Source organism: Acytostelium subglobosum, assembly GCF_000787575.1.
Source record: "Acytostelium subglobosum LB1 DNA, scaffold: scaffold7, whole genome shotgun sequence".
Lineage (NCBI taxonomy): Eukaryota > Evosea > Eumycetozoa > Acytosteliales > Acytosteliaceae > Acytostelium > Acytostelium subglobosum.
Window position 1 is genome coordinate 797,674 of NW_012236526.1, and position 19,384 is coordinate 817,057.

General features: G+C 43.3%; 10 protein-coding genes across 10 annotated transcripts; 5 read left to right on the forward strand and 5 right to left on the reverse strand.

The window, feature by feature from the left end:
• Nucleotides 1–126: 126 nt before the first annotated feature.
• SAMD00019534_042010 (hypothetical protein) lies at nt 127–1,042 on the reverse strand (the record flags this gene model as incomplete). Its single annotated transcript, XM_012900706.1, has 2 exons — nt 127–562; nt 681–1,042. 2 exons carry the CDS (start codon nt 1,040–1,042, stop codon nt 127–129), a joined length of 798 nt encoding a protein of 265 aa, XP_012756160.1.
• A 2,262-nt stretch (nt 1,043–3,304) lies between these two features.
• On the forward strand, nt 3,305–4,222 carry SAMD00019534_042020 (hypothetical protein; the record flags this gene model as incomplete). Its single annotated transcript, XM_012900707.1, has 3 exons — nt 3,305–3,314; nt 3,529–3,910; nt 4,057–4,222. 3 exons carry the CDS (start codon nt 3,305–3,307, stop codon nt 4,220–4,222), a joined length of 558 nt encoding a protein of 185 aa, XP_012756161.1.
• Nucleotides 4,223–4,391: 169 nt separating this feature from the next.
• Nucleotides 4,392–5,008, reverse strand: SAMD00019534_042030 (hypothetical protein; the record flags this gene model as incomplete). The annotated part of the gene is made up of 4 exons (XM_012900708.1): nt 4,392–4,532; nt 4,596–4,695; nt 4,759–4,862; nt 4,937–5,008. 4 exons carry the CDS (start codon nt 5,006–5,008, stop codon nt 4,392–4,394), a joined length of 417 nt encoding a protein of 138 aa, XP_012756162.1.
• A 539-nt stretch (nt 5,009–5,547) lies between these two features.
• On the reverse strand, nt 5,548–7,617 carry SAMD00019534_042040 (hypothetical protein; the record flags this gene model as incomplete). The annotated part of the gene is made up of 1 exon (XM_012900709.1): nt 5,548–7,617. One exon carries the CDS (start codon nt 7,615–7,617, stop codon nt 5,548–5,550), a length of 2,070 nt encoding a protein of 689 aa, XP_012756163.1.
• Nucleotides 7,618–8,812: 1,195 nt separating this feature from the next.
• On the forward strand, nt 8,813–12,692 carry SAMD00019534_042050 (hypothetical protein; the record flags this gene model as incomplete). The annotated part of the gene is made up of 6 exons (XM_012900710.1): nt 8,813–9,348; nt 9,418–9,787; nt 9,894–10,519; nt 10,594–10,971; nt 11,047–12,189; nt 12,260–12,692. 6 exons carry the CDS (start codon nt 8,813–8,815, stop codon nt 12,690–12,692), a joined length of 3,486 nt encoding a protein of 1,161 aa, XP_012756164.1.
• Nucleotides 12,693–12,881: 189 nt separating this feature from the next.
• Nucleotides 12,882–13,953, forward strand: SAMD00019534_042060 (hypothetical protein; the record flags this gene model as incomplete). Its single annotated transcript, XM_012900711.1, has 3 exons — nt 12,882–13,061; nt 13,123–13,695; nt 13,765–13,953. Coding segments are annotated over 3 exons (942 nt in total), but the record flags the coding sequence as incomplete, so codon positions are not given.
• A 535-nt stretch (nt 13,954–14,488) lies between these two features.
• SAMD00019534_042070 (hypothetical protein) lies at nt 14,489–16,594 on the forward strand (the record flags this gene model as incomplete). The annotated part of the gene is made up of 2 exons (XM_012900712.1): nt 14,489–15,243; nt 15,316–16,594. The coding sequence occupies 2 exons, from the start codon at nt 14,489–14,491 to the stop codon at nt 16,592–16,594; spliced, it is 2,034 nt and encodes a 677-aa protein (XP_012756166.1).
• Nucleotides 16,595–16,702: 108 nt separating this feature from the next.
• On the reverse strand, nt 16,703–17,179 carry SAMD00019534_042080 (hypothetical protein; the record flags this gene model as incomplete). Its single annotated transcript, XM_012900713.1, has 1 exon — nt 16,703–17,179. The coding sequence occupies one exon, from the start codon at nt 17,177–17,179 to the stop codon at nt 16,703–16,705; it is 477 nt and encodes a 158-aa protein (XP_012756167.1).
• A 403-nt stretch (nt 17,180–17,582) lies between these two features.
• On the reverse strand, nt 17,583–18,720 carry SAMD00019534_042090 (hypothetical protein; the record flags this gene model as incomplete). Its single annotated transcript, XM_012900714.1, has 4 exons — nt 17,583–17,869; nt 17,944–18,077; nt 18,152–18,457; nt 18,533–18,720. The coding sequence occupies 4 exons, from the start codon at nt 18,718–18,720 to the stop codon at nt 17,583–17,585; spliced, it is 915 nt and encodes a 304-aa protein (XP_012756168.1).
• Nucleotides 18,721–18,898: 178 nt separating this feature from the next.
• SAMD00019534_042100 (hypothetical protein) lies at nt 18,899–19,328 on the forward strand (the record flags this gene model as incomplete). Its single annotated transcript, XM_012900715.1, has 3 exons — nt 18,899–18,984; nt 19,061–19,184; nt 19,260–19,328. The coding sequence occupies 3 exons, from the start codon at nt 18,899–18,901 to the stop codon at nt 19,326–19,328; spliced, it is 279 nt and encodes a 92-aa protein (XP_012756169.1).
• Nucleotides 19,329–19,384: the final 56 nt, after the last annotated feature.

A 19,384-nucleotide genomic window follows, 5' to 3' on the forward strand; every position in this document is an offset into this window, starting at 1 on the left:
ACATCGTTCATTCATGCATTCAGACGAAGAAGACACAGACGACATTGGAGCGATCATCAATCAATCTTGGATATAAACCCTTAAACAACCTTGTATTAATACGGTCATCTGATGCCTACTGATCAATCAGTAGAGGGTCGGCCTGTTGCCATGTTTGTAGACTTGTGTACACCTTCGCTCAAAGGCGTCGACCATGGTGTCAAGTGATGAGGCAAAGAATTGATCCATGAAGGCGGCGTAGAAGCTGGACTTGAATTGGTAGTCGAGGGAGCACTCGGCCGTGCAGGTGTTGGGCGTGGGGCCGGCCCTGAACCGCCACTGCGACACCAGATGCATGAACAGTTCAGAGTTGACGGCCGACGCCTGTATGAAGCTTGGATTCATAAACTCGACGCGTGACGTGTATGCCTCCTTGATGTTGCCACTGCCCACTGTCAACTGTGCTTCAAAGCATGAAGCAGGGTTTACAACTCGTGTAATACGCGAGTCCAAGCAGAATGGCAAGAACTCCCTATACGATTGAACGTTCGATACGATGTTGAACACTTGTTCAGGTGTGAAGCTATTGATTGTTCGATAGAGATTGAATGAGTGAGTGATCGAGTGAGTGAGTGATCGAGTGATTGATTGGGATAGTTCCAATGATTGATTGATTGAATGATTGTGATGGTTATACATACTTGAGTACTCTTGTAATTTGCTTCCTAACAGGAGTTGGTGAAGATAGTAGTGATGATAGGAAGTGTCGTCTTTGTCCAGTGTTGTCTGTGTCTATTCTTGTCAGGTATGATGATGTTGATGTTGTTCGTTTGTATTGTTGCCGACTTGTCTCAAACGATGTAGATGTTTGAGTTAATGGTCTATGATGCAACAGGTTGATAATGTTGCCACTACTACTGCTGCTGTTGTTGTTGTTACACGTAACATAGTGACGTTTAGAAGTAGTGTACCTGTATAAATGACCGACGAGAAGTGGAGCAATCACATTTGTGACCCTACCAATACTATTATTATTACTTAAGCTACCTATGATGATACTCATTATTATTGATGTTTTGTTGTTGTGTACTATTCATCATTCATTCACAGTCATCATCTTTTATTTGTTTGGTTGTTCACTTCTCAAACTCAAGAGGGGCAAGCACAACTGTTTCAGAATTAGCCCCAATAACAAACCACGACAAACTTTGAAAGGCGCTGTACTCCCAGGGGAACATTGATCGGTTGTTAATCGATCGATGCAATTATGACGAACAGTAAACACTAACAGATAATCAACTATCACATGTATTATCATCTAAAAATAAGTATAAGTATAACTTGATATTGATATTTATTTAAACAAATAATAAATAATAAATAAACAAATAATATTTTTTTGTATGGGGGACTATTCTTTATCGATTTCCCAAAGAGTCAACGGAAAGGTCAACAATCGCTTTGAGTCTACACCATGTTGTCGTGATGGAAATTTCAATCATAAAGGAACAAAGTCAAAAAAACACTTAACTTCTTGTGTCAAAACTCTCTCAGGGTCACACCACAACCCCTACCCTAATTCTAAAGCGTTGTGTGCTGTGCTTGTTTGTGTTTATGTGTTAAGAGAGAGTGTGTGTGATTATGTATACCTATTAATACAAACAAGGTAATCTCTGTTGTACTGTTTGTTGTATTATATTATTATTATTATTATTATATATATATATATATATCCAAAGAGATACACACGAGTTGTGTATATTCGTTCATTCATTCATTCATTCATAAATCAAACAGATAATATTCATTCATTCTTATTCAATTCAATTCAAGTTCAATTCAAACTCAGAATAAGACTTGAAGCATCACCAATAGAGACAGACAAACAAACAAACAGATAGATATATAGACAGATAGAATACATTATATATAGAGAAGAAGAAGAAGAAGTAGAAGGTGTAGACGTTGATAAATAGAGATAGATAGAATGATGAGACAACATTCACATATTTATATAATATATATATTACTTATATTTAATATTGCATCATTCAATATAAGGTCATTGAATGATAATACATGTATATTAGTGTTGGCTTTAGATACTGTCAACAACAACAATAATAATAATAATAATCATAATAACCTGAATAATAATAATAATAACCTTAACATCAATAGGCTGTCAATTGAAAAGTAGGTGCCTTGCCCACCGACATACCTACACTCCTCACCAAGGGCCACAATACTAACATTTATTGTACCAACTATACTAGCTCACCACCATCATCCAACCCTTTGAAGATCATTGGAGTTGAATCATCGACCTCATTCATACCCTTACCGAATCCAAGTAGCTTTAACAATAATAACAATAACAACAAACACACACAACCTCGTATCGGTGTCACAGATAAGAATGCAGGAGGTACCAGTCCAAGTACAAGTAGCAGTAGTGTCAGTAGCAGCAGTACATCATCTTCATCCAGCAGCAGCAGCAACAACAATGATATTACAGAAACAGCTGCAAAGGATGTGAACAATGAAGGAGAACTTAAACAGTTGTCTGCCAACAGGAGGAGGAGCGAGACGGATGGCGTCGACACAACGACATTGACATCTTGTGCAATTTTCGAAGGATGTTCAAAGTGCTCCGACAGCGAGATGGGCGAGAACTATTGCAGGAAGACAGGATATAGGAACTCGTTGAAGTGCATGATCAAGGAGTCGGACCGCGCACAGATCATCCACCACTCTTGCACGGACAGTGGCCGAGTCACGTCCACCATCCTCTTCTTTGAGGTCGGTGTCCTAACCGTACTCCTAGTCTCACTCTACTTTGTTCGAGAAAGGAAGAGGTTCCTACTACAACAAAACAACGAGAGGCTAACCAAGCAATTGAATAAAGTATAGGATTGTTTATTCGTTCGAGCTCGACCAACCCGATTGATCATCAAGTTGGCCAGTTCAGCGCGTCAGTCCATTTGTCGAACCAACATCCATCATCGTTGTTTGATTGATTGACATACATGCCCTTCATAACAGGCCATGTATTTGGAACAAATTACAATGCCAACTCAACTCAATGTTGTCATCTAAACTTGGTTTCCAAATAGAGACCCAAAGTGTGAACAATGGAAGTTCGTTTAGAAAGAGGTGTGTCAAATATTTTGATTAATTTTTATTTTCTTTTTTTGCAATCAACACAATGTTGCAGCTGAGCGAGAGTGTGAGTGTCGTCAGGGATAGATGGTGCCCTCGCGCATAATATATCCTCCTTTTACCAAGTCCTCTCTGTAGCCCACTTACACAGACATCATACACAATGTCCCTCCGTAACTGTAGTGTATCAATCCAATCAAGTGTCAACGACAGCCATTCATTCATTCATTAGCGAACAGATGATGATGTGACAGCAGGAACGATTACAGGATGTATCGATCGAACGTTTGAATGAATGAATGAATGAAACAAGAGATTGAATGAATGTATGATGATGGATACAGGATGACTAACATAGGATATCAACTATCAACAACAATGAAACAGACAGCAAAACCAACTCCACCCCACGTCGTCCTTTCGAGAAGGAGCGTCTGGATAACGAGCTCAAGATCGTCGGAGAGTACGGTCTGAAGAACAAGAGTGAGGTCTGGAGAGTCCAGCTCGCCCTTGCCAAGATCCGTAAGTCCGCCAGAGAGCTTCTTGTGCTCGACGAGAAGGATCCAAAGCGTATGTTCGATGGATCTGCCCTTCTCCGTCGTCTCCACAGACTCGGTGTCATGGATGAGTCCAAGAACAAGCTCGATTACGTTCTGAACCTCAAGACCCAGGACTTCATGGAGCGTCGTCTTCAGACTATGGTCTTCAAGCTTGGTTTGGCCAAGTCCATCCATCATGCTCGTGTCCTCATCAAGGGTAGACACATCTGGTATGTTTTAAACATCAATCAATCATGCATGTCATTAATCACTCACTAACTCATCATTCATCAATCACTTTGGACAACATTCGATCAATCAATTAAACAATCTATCAATCAATCAACTATTGCGAACTTGATTTATACATATACAGTGTTGGAAAGCAATTGGTCGACGTTGCCTCATTCTTGGTCCGTGTCGACTCACAGAAGCACATCAGAATGAACCCCAACTCGCCATACGCCGGTGGCAAGCCAGGTCGTCGTGCCAAGAAGGTCGCCAGATCCAAGAACGCCCCAGCCGAGGAGGAGGAGAACTAAATCATCTTCTGTTGAGTAGTTTATAATAAAGATCACATCCACCCGATATGATGGTAATCCAATAATCATCCCCAATCATTCATTCATTCAGAGTCATTCAATCCAATGGATGATGAGGGAGTGTATACTATATAATATGTACATGATTGGCTAACTTTATTCTTCTTCTTTACTTCTGATCCAATGATGTGGACGACTTGATCAGGAGTGAGAGTGCCTTGGCCTTGCCTTCCAGTCGTGTCAATGTCTCATCCTTTTGTTTCTCAAGTGTTGCAATGTCTTGATTAATCTGCTCATTTTCAGTTGACAGCTATTGTGATGGTGATGTTAGTGATGGGCGCACATTTGGCCATGTGCAAGAGGTCTTCCTTACCTTTTGGTAGGCGGCTCTCAGTTTCTCCAGTTCCACCTGCTTCAGATGGTTGGTCTGTGACAGAGTCCTTTCTTCTGGAGTCGTGTAACTTCCCAATGGACTGTTTGATTGATTGTGTGAGTGTCAGTTGGACTATCCATGAACTATGTTATAACTATCTTACCATCGCTTTCCATTTGGCAGTATTGGTTGCTCTCTAATCAGTTGTTCAAGTTGTGAAAGTGATGGAGCCACTTGTCTCTCTTTACAAATCTCTGCAAACTCCCTCTGTTGTAATTGTCGTCTGCGACATTAGTAAGAGTACAGATGATGATTGATTGATTGATTGATCTATATATTACCTTTACATTATCGGCTATAGTTTTACAGATTGTAGAGTGTATTATTGTCAACAATGGCTTATGTGCATTCATGTCTATGATGTTGTCATTGTTGTCTGATCCAGTTGTATTATTATCATTATTATTGTTGCTGTTGTTGTTTATTGTGTTGTTATAACAATCTATGAATCTTTGGTATGTGAACTCTGATAAAGACTTTTCTATTACAAGATCAAAGAATAGACGCATCTTTGTCATTCTCTGGCCATCCTCCTCACTCATCAACATCCTCATCATCTCTTCATCATTCCTACTTGTACTACATTCTCTACTATCATGTGATATATTCAATGTCTTTGATGATGTTGCAGTTGTAGCCATAGTTGATCTGTATCTATATGTATCTGTATCTATCTGTTGTTGTAGTTGTTATGAATGTCTTTTATTGAATCAACTTGAGCACAAGGTATGTTCGAATTTGAAATTTGGCGCCATTTCAAACAAATGCACTCGATCATTCAAACCGAGAAGTTGGAGATAAATTATTGGATTTATTGATTGATCGAATCAATGTATGTATACATGGATGATAATGATAGTACAAAGAATGAATGAATGAATAAAGGAATGGCTTACCAGATGGAGTTGGAGTTGAACTCATCGTTGTTCTGTTTGTAGGTACATTGTGCTGGGAAGTGGAGGTCGGGCGAGTGACACCATCCCTTGAAGTGATTGGCAAAGGTGGCTCCGGGAAGGAAGTTGTGATCAGAGTCGGTGACACCGTCATTTGGCCAACTAAGTACACTGTTGGCAGCAAGGTTACAATAGTTTACCAATGCACCGGTGCCATACTGTGTGGTCGTGAAGTAGACCAATGCACGCTTGTCTGCTGGTATCGAGTTGAGCCAGAGTGCTGCGCCGTCCAGGGTCATGTCGCTGCTCGATGAGCATCCAATGCCGATGGCGCCACCAATCGTTGCCAGAGAGCCAGCCAACGCCGTGCCCTGGTATGGCGAGCCCATCGACTGAATGAGACGTCCTTCGTAGGCCAGCGAGAGGTCGAGGTAGCTGTGGTAGAATGTGGCCAGGTGGAGGGAGGCCAGGCCACCCTGCGAGTGACTCACCAAGGAGAAGCCGTCGGTGAGGTTGGCGGCAAAGTCGGCGATCATCTTGGCGAACGTGTCGGTTGGACGGTTCTGGCTAAAGTCGCGGAAGCTGGCGTAGTTCTCAAAGTCGCCCAGAGTGAATGGGTCGAGCTTGGCACAGTAGCCGTGTACCAGGATGAGCTTGCCGTTGCCTGTGGCCGTACTGGACTTGCCATAGCGATCGGCCAACTCCTTTGGCATCTTGCCATCGCGCATCTCCTTGGTGATGATGTTGAGGGGTGGATCGTATTGGAGAGCACGCACATCGATGTAGTTGGCGGCCATCTTAACGGCTGATTGCGTGGTGCCACTCTCGCTCAATGGGACAAAGGTGGACATGTCCGAGACAATGACGTTGGATACAAAGAATGGCGCAGTGGCATTGGCTGCAGCGATCCATCTGTTGTTGAGCAGGGCTTGGATCACGAGCTGATCGACAGACTTTTGTACTGGGGTGACGCCCTGCACCCAGGCAATGGGCACCTGCTGGCCGGCTGCGTTGGTGCCGTGCACCTCAGAGTAGAGACGAACGGCGGGCGCATTCTGCTCGGCAGAGGCCACCTCAAAGTTGAGTACAAGCTCGTCGGATGTTTGAGTTGCCTGGACGTTGCCACTGAGTGTGACGTACTGAGTGGTGATGGGGATGAGGTGTTGAGTCGTTCTAAACAATCCGTTGCCCTGTGGTGATGTGCCGATAAAGACTACAGAGGTCACGTAGTTGCCCTGTGTTGTGGGCTGCAGGAATGCGCCGTAGAGGCCATCGTTGGCTTGACCATCAGCATGTAGACCATCATCAAACATTGGCACGTTGGTCTCTTGGCCTTGTGGCGTGATCACAATCATTGAAGCCGATACGTTGGTAGCCAGTAGAGGGGATGGTGTGTAGCCAATTGGACGAGCGCCGACTGGCAACTCCTCCTGGTTGCTGGTGAGCATTGCGAGCACAGGCACCTGCTGACCAACAAACAGGTTGGTGTATGACTCCAAGTAGGTGTAGATCTCAAACTCGCTTGGGTTCAGAGCGAGCAAGAATGCCGATGGAGAGTTGGCAGAGAGTTGGCGCGTGAAGTGCTCATTCTCGAGGAGTGAGTGTGGTGCGGTGACCTTGACCGTCCACTCGCCCACGACTGCCTTCTCCCAGAGGTATGAGGTCGATGGGATGGTGTTGCCATCGATTCCAAAGGTGCCAGATGAGACGATAGGCTTGTTGTGATGGAGGGATGTTCGTGGGCAGCCCTTCTTGGGCGGGGTGGCAATCAGCGTCAACTCGGACGTGAAGTTGGAGATGATGCTCAGGGTGAAGTCGTGATCAGTGTCGACGGGGATGTTCGCGATCCATTCAATCTTTCCAGATGTCCTGCTCTTTGTGAATGTGATTGGTGACAGTGCCGAGTTTGATCTGTGTGCCACCTGTTTGCTATCAGGCAATGCGAAGCCTTCAAACTCTGATGGAGGGCCTGCCAAGTTCTTTGGTGTGAGTACAGATTGAGCATCCAATACTGCAACACAACCAATAATACAAATCAATGTAATAATCAAACTTGTTGTTAGTCTCATTGTATTGTGCTGTGTGTCATATTGATTGATTGAGTTGATTGGGTTGAGTTGAGTTAAGTTGATTGAGGTGTTAGTCTAATGTTTGATCGAGTTGATACTCCATGTGCACAACACAATCAACTTCACATACTTACTAACTAAACAAATAAATAATGATCGCAATTATATGTTATATATAAGATTAAGATGTACCAAATAAACTTGAGAAAACAAACAAGGTGTGTTTTGGTTTTTTTTAGAATTGATCAAACCTCAGAAAAGAATTGAATTGACAGAATAAATATCAAAACCAATAAGATATGATATCACCTGGCAATTCAATTCTTTTCTGAGGTTTGATACTAATACCATATTGATTTCCAAAGTAAAATTGAGGGTCAGAGGTGTAATATACCTCCCTTGTCAACAGGACTCATTGTTTCCATTGTTATTGATGGTCTTCGATGAGATATATCATAATAGTTTTGATATTGATTTCCCAATTCCAAAATTTGAGATATTGATCGATTGGTAAATATTGTAATTATGATTATTATAATAATAGATAGATATAAATTGTTTTTAATCATTTTGATATATTATTTTTATATTTATTTTTTTGTTTGTTTTGAGCCTGGACCGATGTCTAATAAATAGTTTCGGAGTTTGGGCACCCAATGGCGGCTTACCACTTCTGCTTTCCTCAGTTACAAACCCAAAGAGGTAGGTTGGGAGGTTGAAGTAGACTGTCTCACACTATATATATTAATTTTGTTTATTGTTTTTAATTTTTGTAGTATTTGTACAGCATTGAAATTATTTATTGTTTAATTATTAATAAATAATCATTTATTGTTTTAAAAATATAAATATTAAACTATCTACAAGTTGTAGATATACAACACCCCATCCCCACTTCAATAAATCAATCACTGTGTCTCTGGCACAAATAAATTAATCTAGGTAAAGGTAGAGATACAAAGACTTTGTACTCGTTGAAACGAGTTTAATTTATTGGAGCCAGAGACACAAGGTCCTAACCATGATAGGAAAATATCCTTAATTTTGAAAGGTCATTTGACTTTTGTCAAAATATCCACAAAACATGATTGTAATTGGAGATGTATGATTGTTGTAGTAATTTTTAATATATTAACATTGGTGTAAAGTTATAACTTCAACTTCACATTTAAACGACACATAAACAAACAAGGTGATGATGGACACAGCACAGAACTGGACGGCGTCAGAGTGGTACGCGACAATCCAGGCATGGCGCATCAGTAAGCCAATAGTGTCATCATCAGCAAATGCCGTCATACCATCTGCAGGCACTGTGTCATCTACCAGTGGCACAAGTACAACAGTGTCATCATCACAACAGCAACAACAGCAACAACAGCAACAATCAAGCTCAAGCTCATCTACATCAACCGATCAATCAGATCTGATCACTACCGACAAGATCTCACAACCACAACAACAGGATACACAGCAGCAGCAACAACAACTACAACAACAAACAAGTTCATCATTCACACAGGCTCAGATCGGTGCACTGTCATCTCATTCATCACTATCTAGCTTTGCATCGATATTGTCCGAGAGCAACATCTTGGCCACGCCCTCATACGTCATCGTCGAGATCCTTCTCAAGTCGCTCAAGTTTGAAAAGGATGACATCCTTCGCATCAACATCCTATTGTTCCTCCAAGAGAACTCAACACTATTGCTCGAAGAGGATACCAAGAGGTAGGGTCGTTGAATGAATGAAAGAATGAATGAGCGAGTAATACTAACATTGTGATCGATTGATCTTAGGTTTGAGCGAGTGTTCAACATACTTCAATCATTGGTCAACTCACAGACGGACAGTTATCCGGTCAAGAGTCAGGTGTTGTCAACAATGACCACGATATTGATATGCGAGTCAATCATAAAGACTCATCCTAGACTTGTGGAGAGCTTTGTCGACTTGCTCTTTGACATTATCAACAAGATCAACAACAGTCCTGATCGACTACTAAGAGGATCGGCATGTCTATGTTTGATGGAGCTGGAGCTCACCTACCCTCGCCTGCTCTCATCCTTCCTGCCAACACTACTCCAGCATGTCCAGAATGAGAACACTCATCTCATCCAGTCCTACACTCAACTGTTCACAACCATTCTCCAACATACCATGATCAGTGTATGTTAATGCTCGCGCCCGAGGGTTAGGCCTTGAGGCCTCAATCAGGACCACGACCCACTAACTCACTCAATCACTCAATCAATCAATCAATCAATACTAATAGGAGTATGAAGATCAAGCACACATTGCACAACAACAACCAGTGTCTCCGATATACTCGTCTTCATCATCTGGATCGAACTCTTCGTTTAAGCCTTCAGGTGGTGGATCGGTGGTCTCGCCAAACTCGACACAGACACAGACACAGCAACAGCCATCCAATCAAAGCTCTTTGAATTACAAGCGATCACTCTCAAGGATACCGTCCACGACCAACCTGCAGGTGCCCAGCCTGTTTGCCGAGCCAGCGGCGCACACGGCCTTTGCCATCCCACACAACATCAAGTACGCGCCCATGACGGTGCCGCAGAACCTGACGGGCGCCAAGCTGCCCGAGTCCGTGGGCAAGGAACTGCTAAAGTGCATAAGCGTCGTGGTGGATCAATCGCCGCAACTCAATCAATGGGGACTGGTATCGATCATCCAACAGCTCGTGCCCCTTGTCGACATTGCCACCATCTCTCCCAATGTCTTCCGCCATCCCCATCTCTACAAGCTATTCTTCATCAAGAATCCACTACAATTCCATCTACTTCTCTTCCTCGCGCTCAAGTTCCCCGAGATCTACTCCCAAGAGGACATCGACACCTTCTTCAACAGGCTCATCAACATTATCAATGATGTATCAGTGTAGGTGTAGTCCCTGCTCACTCAATCACTCGACCAATCACTCACTCACCATTCAATCAATCAATCACATTCAGGTCACTCGAGGCAAGAATCATTGCGATTGATTGGTTGTTGAAGATGCCAAGTAAGCTGAGGAGCAATGACTCGGCAAGGAGTCCGCCACTGGCAGTGTCGATTTCAAGGTTCTACACACAGTTCTATCCGTCATCATTCGACACGCTCTATTTGAAGGAGGTGAAGCTGTATGCCATGTGCAAGTGTATAATGGATAGCGCACAGGGTGGCACCGGCACCAAGCCACAGCCACCAAGCGATCTACTCAAATCATTGATCTGTCTCGATGAGTTTAGATATCACAAGAATGACAATGCACCTCCAACCAGAATAGTCTTCTCTATCCTGCTACAATACCTAATATCATTCCCAGCGGCTGTCTTCAAGAACATCGAGTCGTATGTCTCGCGAGTACCCTTTGCCCTACCCTCGCCCTAACCCTCGCCCTAACCCTCGCCCTCGCCCCAATTTAGGTTCTTGTCTGAGCTACTGGTCGACTATAGTCACTTGCTGAACAACATTATATCATTGCTCAATGGTATACCAGACCGCAAGACACGCATCAACCTGTTCTTGTCACTGTCCAAGGTGATCGTGGCACTCAAACCCAACAAGTTCCTGCATTACCTATCGATCGTCGAGCGCATCATACTGGAGGATCACATCAACCCGACGGCACTGCTCAACAAGGTGCACGACCTCGTGCGTCGTCGCTCGATCTGCGCCACAGGCGACTGGGTCACTGGCAACACCATCATCTCGATCTGTCGTCGCTCACTCATACATCACAACACTCAGACGCTGTTCAAGCCACTTCGTCTGATCCTGTCGACACTGAGCGCACACTTCTCCAACCTGGAAATCAGAGACAGAGCACGCTTCTACGATCGCATGCTGACACATCTGCCCGATGACAAGATCAAGTCACTGTTGACGACGCAGGGCACCACGGCCGACGACTCCAACATCAGCGGCATGTCCATGTCGTCGCTGTCCACGATGAAGATCATCAAGTCCCCAAACAACTACATCTCGATCACCCCGACCAATGACAAGCCGATCGCGCATCACTACACGATCGACCCCTCGTTTGACAACGCGGTCATGCTGGGCGACGATGCAGACCAGATGTTCCAGGAGTACCACCGCATGATCAAGGAGTTCAGCCACCTGAGCGCCAAGATCGTCATCCCGTACCGCATCCGCTACAAGCCCAACCAGCCACCTGTAAATTTCCCGCCCAAGGTCTATGCCTTGCTGATCCAGTTCAAGCAGGCGACCCCGTTGTACGCGCCAATCAACCCAATCAGGATACCCTACCTGTGCTACCCCGAGTCCGAGGACAAGGCATTGGAGTTCCCCTATTGCTTCAATGTGGACATCACATTCCATCCACATCATCCCATGCCCAGCAACATCAAGGTGAAGATGGTGTTCAACAACGACGAGGGTAAGACATGCAAGGCCAGTGCGTCCACCATCTCTGTTCAATTCCAGGACATCTTCATGCAGGTTCCCGTGCCCTCCTTTGTCAAGTCCGTGCCTCAGTTCAGATCAACACTATTCGACAAACTCTGGAAACTAATGGTCGATGAGCTCAATGTGGAGCAGAAGAAGTATGTTTGATTGATTGGATTGATTGATTGATCGTTGCTAACCTGTATCCTTCATTCAAACAACAAACAGTCCACAGTACATGCACTCTGTAAAGTATATCAATGTTGCCAAGGATGTGATTGTTGCATCCGTTCGTGCCAATCTAGGTCTATACTTGATTGAGGACCAGGACCAAGACCAGGACCAGGATCAAGTCCAAGTCCAGGAGCAAGAGCCTGAGATGAAGAAGATGGAGGACTTGGCAGAAGCCGATGCAGCTTCATCATCTAGTGAGACCAACAAGGTGGCAGCGATTCCATCAGTGGCCAAGATGATGAAGATACTTGTATTCCTACCACCACAACATCACATGTTGTTGTTGTTCACCATCCATGCTGATTCAACAATCGTACACATCAAGACTGATTACTGGAGAGCATTGTCCTACATCGATCCATTCCTCAAATCATTGACCAAGCATCCCGATAAGGTACAACAACATTCTAGCCAAGAGTCCAAATGATGATGATGTTGTATAACATAAACATATACTGATTAGATCTATCTTTATTGATTGATTGAAGTGAGTGGCGTGTTTGTTGACCACGAGTGTGGCGACAAGTACCCCAAGTTCAATGAAATAGTGAACATTAAGTTCATTTGTGTACAGATACAGAGATAGAGATAGAGACACAGAGATACAGATAGAGATATGACTACAGTATTACCATTAGATCATACCTATGTCTTGCCGACAAAGGTTATAACAAATCAGAATGAACTAAATCAGTTCTTGGCAACTGATACAGCTCGTTCATTATTGTCATTCATTCAACGAATGGGTGATGGTGTCGTAGGTCTTGCCAACGATGCACCATGTACAGTATCACAGGTAGGTATATACACACACAACGTAGTAGTACAGCCTCACTCACTCAATCAATCAAACGAAGGCAACAGAGTCAATATTGAATATGTTGGATATAATGTCGGGATGGATCGATGAGATACCACCTCTAGCACAGCCAATGAGATACGGAAACAAAGCATATCGTACTTGGCATCAGAGAATGGTGGACAACATTGCAACATTACATCAACAGATGCTGCCACAGAATCTACATCACGCAATTGTAGAACTATGCCCTTATATCATTGATGCGATGGGCAACGCAACACGACTGGACTATGGCACAGGTCACGAACTGCACTTTGTCGTATGGATGTACTGTCTGCGCGCCATCGGCTTTGTCAACCAAGACGACGAGAAGGCGTTGGTGCTGCGTGTCTTCCCTCGCTACCTATCGTCATTGGCTCGCAAGTTACAGACTGTCTATGGACTTGAGCCGGCTGGCACCCATGGAGTGTGGAGTTTGGACGACTACCAATTCATACCATTCATCTGGGGCGCCGCTCAACTGACCGACAACCCAAGCATCAAGCCCGTTGACATACTGAAAGCTGGCGTAGTCGATCAGAACTACAACAACTACATGTATCTGGCTTGTATTAAGTTCATCAATACTGTAAGGTCCAACTCTCACTCGCTCGCTCATTCACTCAATCATTAACTCATTCATTCATACATCGTGCAGGTAAAGAAGGGACCATTCCATGAGCACTCACCAGACTTGTATAACATAACTGGCGCTGCCAGCTGGGCCAAGATACACCAGGGCATGATGAAGAAGTTCTACGCTGAGGTCATGACCAAAGTTCCAATTATCCAGCATTTCCTCTTTGGAAGCATTTTGCCATTCTCCACAGGTGCCTCCAATAGATCATAGTCTTTGGTGGGCATTACAGTAAAGACATCACGGCGTCGACGGTTGTGGTTGACCACACTTCCTGCTCGATCAGCTGATTATTCATTTGTTTGAAAATCAATCATTTGTTTGACGGTAATACAGATAATTCAATCAATCAATCAATCAAGTATGTCCACCACGACCAACATCACTACGGCCACAGTGATACAAGGATATTTACATAAGCTTGGAGAGCGTGGCCTGATCAAACTGTATAAGAAGAGATGGTGTATCATTCCAGAGAATGAAAGTATCATATATTATTATGTGTCCAGAGTTGACACCAAGCCACAAGGATCAATCAAGATAGCAGACATCCTACACACCCGTATCTCAAAGACTGACACCTTTAATCAAGGTACAACATGGGGATTCGAGTTAACAAGTATGTTATAATAGATGATCATTCATTCAATCAATCACATGATTGATGCTAACAAATGCAATGAATGAAGCACCTGGAAGAGTATATATACTTTATGCAGTGTCAGAGGAGGAGAGGATATATTGGATGGAGGGCATTGCTGCAAGGAAGAAGAGAATGGAGGATGATCAACTTCAGATGTTCGTGGGCAAGGTTGGTTCAGGTGGCACTCTCACTCTCAATCAAGCCAAGCAATTGATGATACAAGTGGCGGCCACATCATCCAATACCACAAACATCTTGCATGATGCCAACAATAATAGTGATGATGAACTATCTGATGTGTCATTATCTGGATACTCAAGATCGACCAACTCCTTGCCATCTACATCAGCGTCACAATCAACATTAGACCCTCACTTAAGAATGGAACGTGATCTCGAGACAAAGGATCACATCATTGGCAAGTTGAGAGAGGAGCGCGCAGCTTATGAGAAGTACTCAAAGGAGTTGGAGGCAGAGAGGAGTGAGCTGCATCAGGAGAACAAGGCATTGTCGAGTAAGATGCATATTGTTGACAACTGTTTGTTCAATATCGAGCAGTTGGAGCGCGAGAATGATGCCTTACAGGCAAAGATGGAGGCACTGTCTCGCGACCTTGCCGAAGAGAGACAGTGCCGCAAGAAGACCGTACACGAGAAGAAGTTGATGGAGATGAGCTTCTCGACCGATCTTCTTCAGATGACCAAAGAGTTGGAGCAGGGCAGCAAGCAAGCAATGGATCGTGTTAGACTCGTATTCAACACCGACACACCTGGCAAGCCAGACCAAACTCAATCAGACCCGAAGGACAACTCCAACTGGTCCATGAAGTTGCTCAAAGTTCAAAGGCTCAACATCCAGTGAGTGTCATTCAATCATCGATGATTGGAACGATCCCAGACTGACATCTAACCTCCCATTCATCATCATAGGTATACCAAGAAGAAGAGCATGTACTTGTTAGAGAATGGCAGAATGAGAAGGACGCTGGATGATAGAGTTGGTGATGATGGAAGGCTGGAGATTAGACAGTTGGATCATTTCCAGGATGTTATCAATCAGTTTGAAAAGGTGTATAGTGAGTGCTGGAGGAAACATGAACTGGTCAAACTAATTCATCCAAAGATGTTGGAAGAGATCATGTCATTGCAGAGATCAATCATTGTTGACAATGGCCTAAACATCAGCGGTCGACTCATCACTTCATCAAGCAATGATGAGCTGCTCAATGGCTTTGTTGGTGGTGGACAGCACATCTGGGACGAAGAGGTGGAGGATGTTAACATTGAGCGATTCAAACAAATGTTGGATCAATTGGCAAGTGATGGACAACAAACACAGGTCGATCAATCTGACATGAATGATCAGTATCAGTTTGGTCTGTGGAGAGAGCTGTTCGCACGAGGCACCCACATGGTTGGACAATGCATGGCCACACTCAAGGACATGCAGACAGAGTCCCTGCAACAGCTGCCTACCCACTGCGATGTGAACGACCCACTCGAGATACGTCTCGAGGCACTGCTCGATATAATTGAGCCATACCTTGCGGATCACGATGATGGCGATGACCACATTGGAGAAGACAATGATGAGTTGTTGCAAGAGACGATCGATGAGCTTAGCAATGACCTCGTGTCCAGCACACAGGCCATGCACGACCGTATGATCAAGGCGACAGAATATCACAATAGCGCACAGAATGTGATTGATGAGGTGAGCGACTTCCTTGATACGATTAGCAAGGAGCAGGACAAGATTGAGAAGTTCAAGAATGATGTGGCCACACAAGGCGAGACCAAGACCATCCAATACCACGCACTTCAAAAGATGGTCTCCAGGCTTCTCAGTCTAAAGAGTGGCGCTCAACTACTTGTTCGTCTGCGAGAACTACAATCCACACCATTCAACTACATAGCCACCAATGAGGATGATGATCATCTTGATGTGATGGTCGCGAGCGTCATACGTAGTCTTGGTTCGTCCACACCATCAGAGTCTGAGGCCACAACAACAACCAGTTGGCTAATGCCTACCAACTTCAAAAGAATCTCGGAAGGACAGTATCAGTTTGGAACGATCACGATCAATACGACCATACTCTCTGGCAAGCTGGTCGTTCGTGTTGGCGGAGGATTCATCACATTCCAGGAGTATCTCGTCAAGCATGGTCGCGCCCAATGTATCAAGTTGTTGCAGTCGTCTCGTTAAGTTGATTGATTGATCGATCGACGTTGTATATTAAAGATCTGATCGCGATCACATGCGTCGCCATCCATTATTGTAACAATCCTTTATTCGATTCATTCATTCATTCGTTTACTTATTCTTCTTCTTGTTTGAACCTGTTGATGATGTCTTCTCGTTGGTGGTCGCGCGTCCAGTGATAAATGGCAACACTTCAGAGAGGAATGATAGGATGAAGAAGTCGATGACGTAGAAGATGAACGATGCCCAGAACATGTAGAGACCGTCCGATGTGTAGATGCTCTGCTTGCTGTGGATGATCCAGCCATTGAACACCAGCAGACACAGACTGAGGAACAGGTTGAGCTTGACCAGTGCCGAGCGCAGTGACGTGTTTGACGTGAATGCCGCAATGAACATGGAGATCGCCTGGAATGCGCATAATATCGACGATACGTATACATATAATTGAACAATTGATACTAATAGATTATGATAGGCCAGTGGCAACAATGTAGTTGGGTCCACCTGTGCACCCTCTGCTATTATCACACCACTGTCGGCACCTGTCAGCAAAGCATTCAGATTGAATGATTCCACCATTGACATTGGCATTATAAAGCCTGTTATAGACAACAATGTATATAACAACGCTTCAAATCTAAGATAGACATCTAATATCTTTACCATTCTTATCTATATCTATATATATGTATATGTATATGATTGTATATGTATGTGTAGTTGCGCAGTCAAGATGAATGAATGAATGACACGAATAAGACTTGCAAAGTTCAAAAGTCATCGCGTTTTGGACACTGACGCGCGTCTTTTTGATTCGAATCCTGGTCCAGCCATGCCCCAGGGGATGACATTGAAGGTTTGGACATCAAGGATGACCTCGCCAACCATGCATAGTTGGCCTGGCGCCTTCCAAAGGTACACCAGTCAACCAACCTGCTTTAATTGTTATCGTTATATTATTCGCTCAATCAATCAATCAATCAATCAATCATGATGTTGTTGTTGCTGTCTGAGTTGTTGATGATGTTGATGATAGATGTTGTTTAAAGTCTGAGATAAGTTCGATGTCGGCAATATCTGGAAATATGTTTGATATGAGTATACCATCGTTTGTTAGATTGTTCAGATCATCAATGTATCCAAACCAGAATATAACAATTCCTGGTCCATAACGATTCTTGTATCCAACAATCTGTTCCTTAACTTTACAATAGTTATTATCATCACAGAATGATGCCTTGCTCTCTATCCAATTTACAATATGTCCTTTGTATGCTGATTGATTGATTGAATGAATGAGTGTCAGTCATGTCACATGGAAACAATGGGATTATTCCACTCGATCATACCAAAGGGGATATCCAACTTGATGTCAGGTGTCTTGGGGTAACCAATCTTGCGTAGTTGGTCCTCAGTCTTGTAAGGTATACTCAACTGATATAGCTTCTCTTGTAGCAGGAACTCATACTCTGCTCCAGTAGACCTGGATGTACCCAAGGGTTAGGGCAAGGGTTAGGATGATGGACCAGGGCAAGGGCAAAGGTAAACAATACATACGATCGAATATAATTGATTAGAGGTGATACATTGCCATCGCCATAATGAGTCTGTTGTATGTTAAACCGCAGCCTTTCATTCTGTATCATATCTGGATGCTTATATATCTTCTTTGCGATGGTCCTCTTATCCTTGACCTCTGCCATTAGTTTACCAATGTCAGTGTTGTTGTTGATCACTGTATCCACTCCACATAATGTCTTCAAATCATTATCCAATAGATATACAATAACTTGATTCGCCAATATAGATGGTGACCTATCAATCGAAGCTGATATCTCAACCAATGATCTACCATTCTTGTAACTAATACATAGATTGATTGATTGAATGATTGAGTGAGTAAAGTGATTGATTGAATGATTGAATGATTGAGCATACCTTTGATAATGAGCGCCAATGTTTGGTATGTTAACCTTGCACCACTTCATATGATCCTTCATCTTCTTTTGTGAATAGATACTGATGAATGTAGAGTAAGGATACTTTAGATAACGTGCTACCAAGAATGGTATTACATCTTTATCAGTCAACTCTTCATATATCTGTTTAAAGTCCTCCCTACTCATAGCCATCTTAAACAAATACTATCTCTATCTCTATCTCTATTGAACGAACATTGTTCAATTGATATATGTTCAATTTATGGGATTGTCTCCAAACTTTGGATGGTCCACACAAAGAACATTATTCATTCTAGTTCATCAAAGAGATACAGTTAGAGATATATAGATAGATAGATATAAGATGTCAGAGAGAGAGTCATTAAACAGTCAGTTGGAGCATCTCCAGATGAGATATGTTGGTACAGGTCACTCTGATATATCAAAGTAGTAAGTACTCACCCATTCATTCAATCAACTTTGCAATGACTCGCTAGTCAATCAATACTAACAACAATATGTGTAGCGAATGGCTTACCAATCAACATAGAGACAGCTACGCATCATATATTGGACATAACTCACTCAACTCTTTGTTTGCAATAGCAGAGAATGAATCAAGAGGTAGAATAGAGTACAACTTATTACAGGTATGTTAGATCATTCAATCATTCATTCAATCAATCACATGATCACTCACATCATCTCTCTGAATCATCTATTAGAAAATGATACAACCCTGTGGACCATCACCTGCAGTCAAGGACAAGAAGAACATTGTTATGAAGAGATAAGACGATAGCTCACACATGGATCGATCGACATGTTCACTCTCCCCAACGCACTTGTT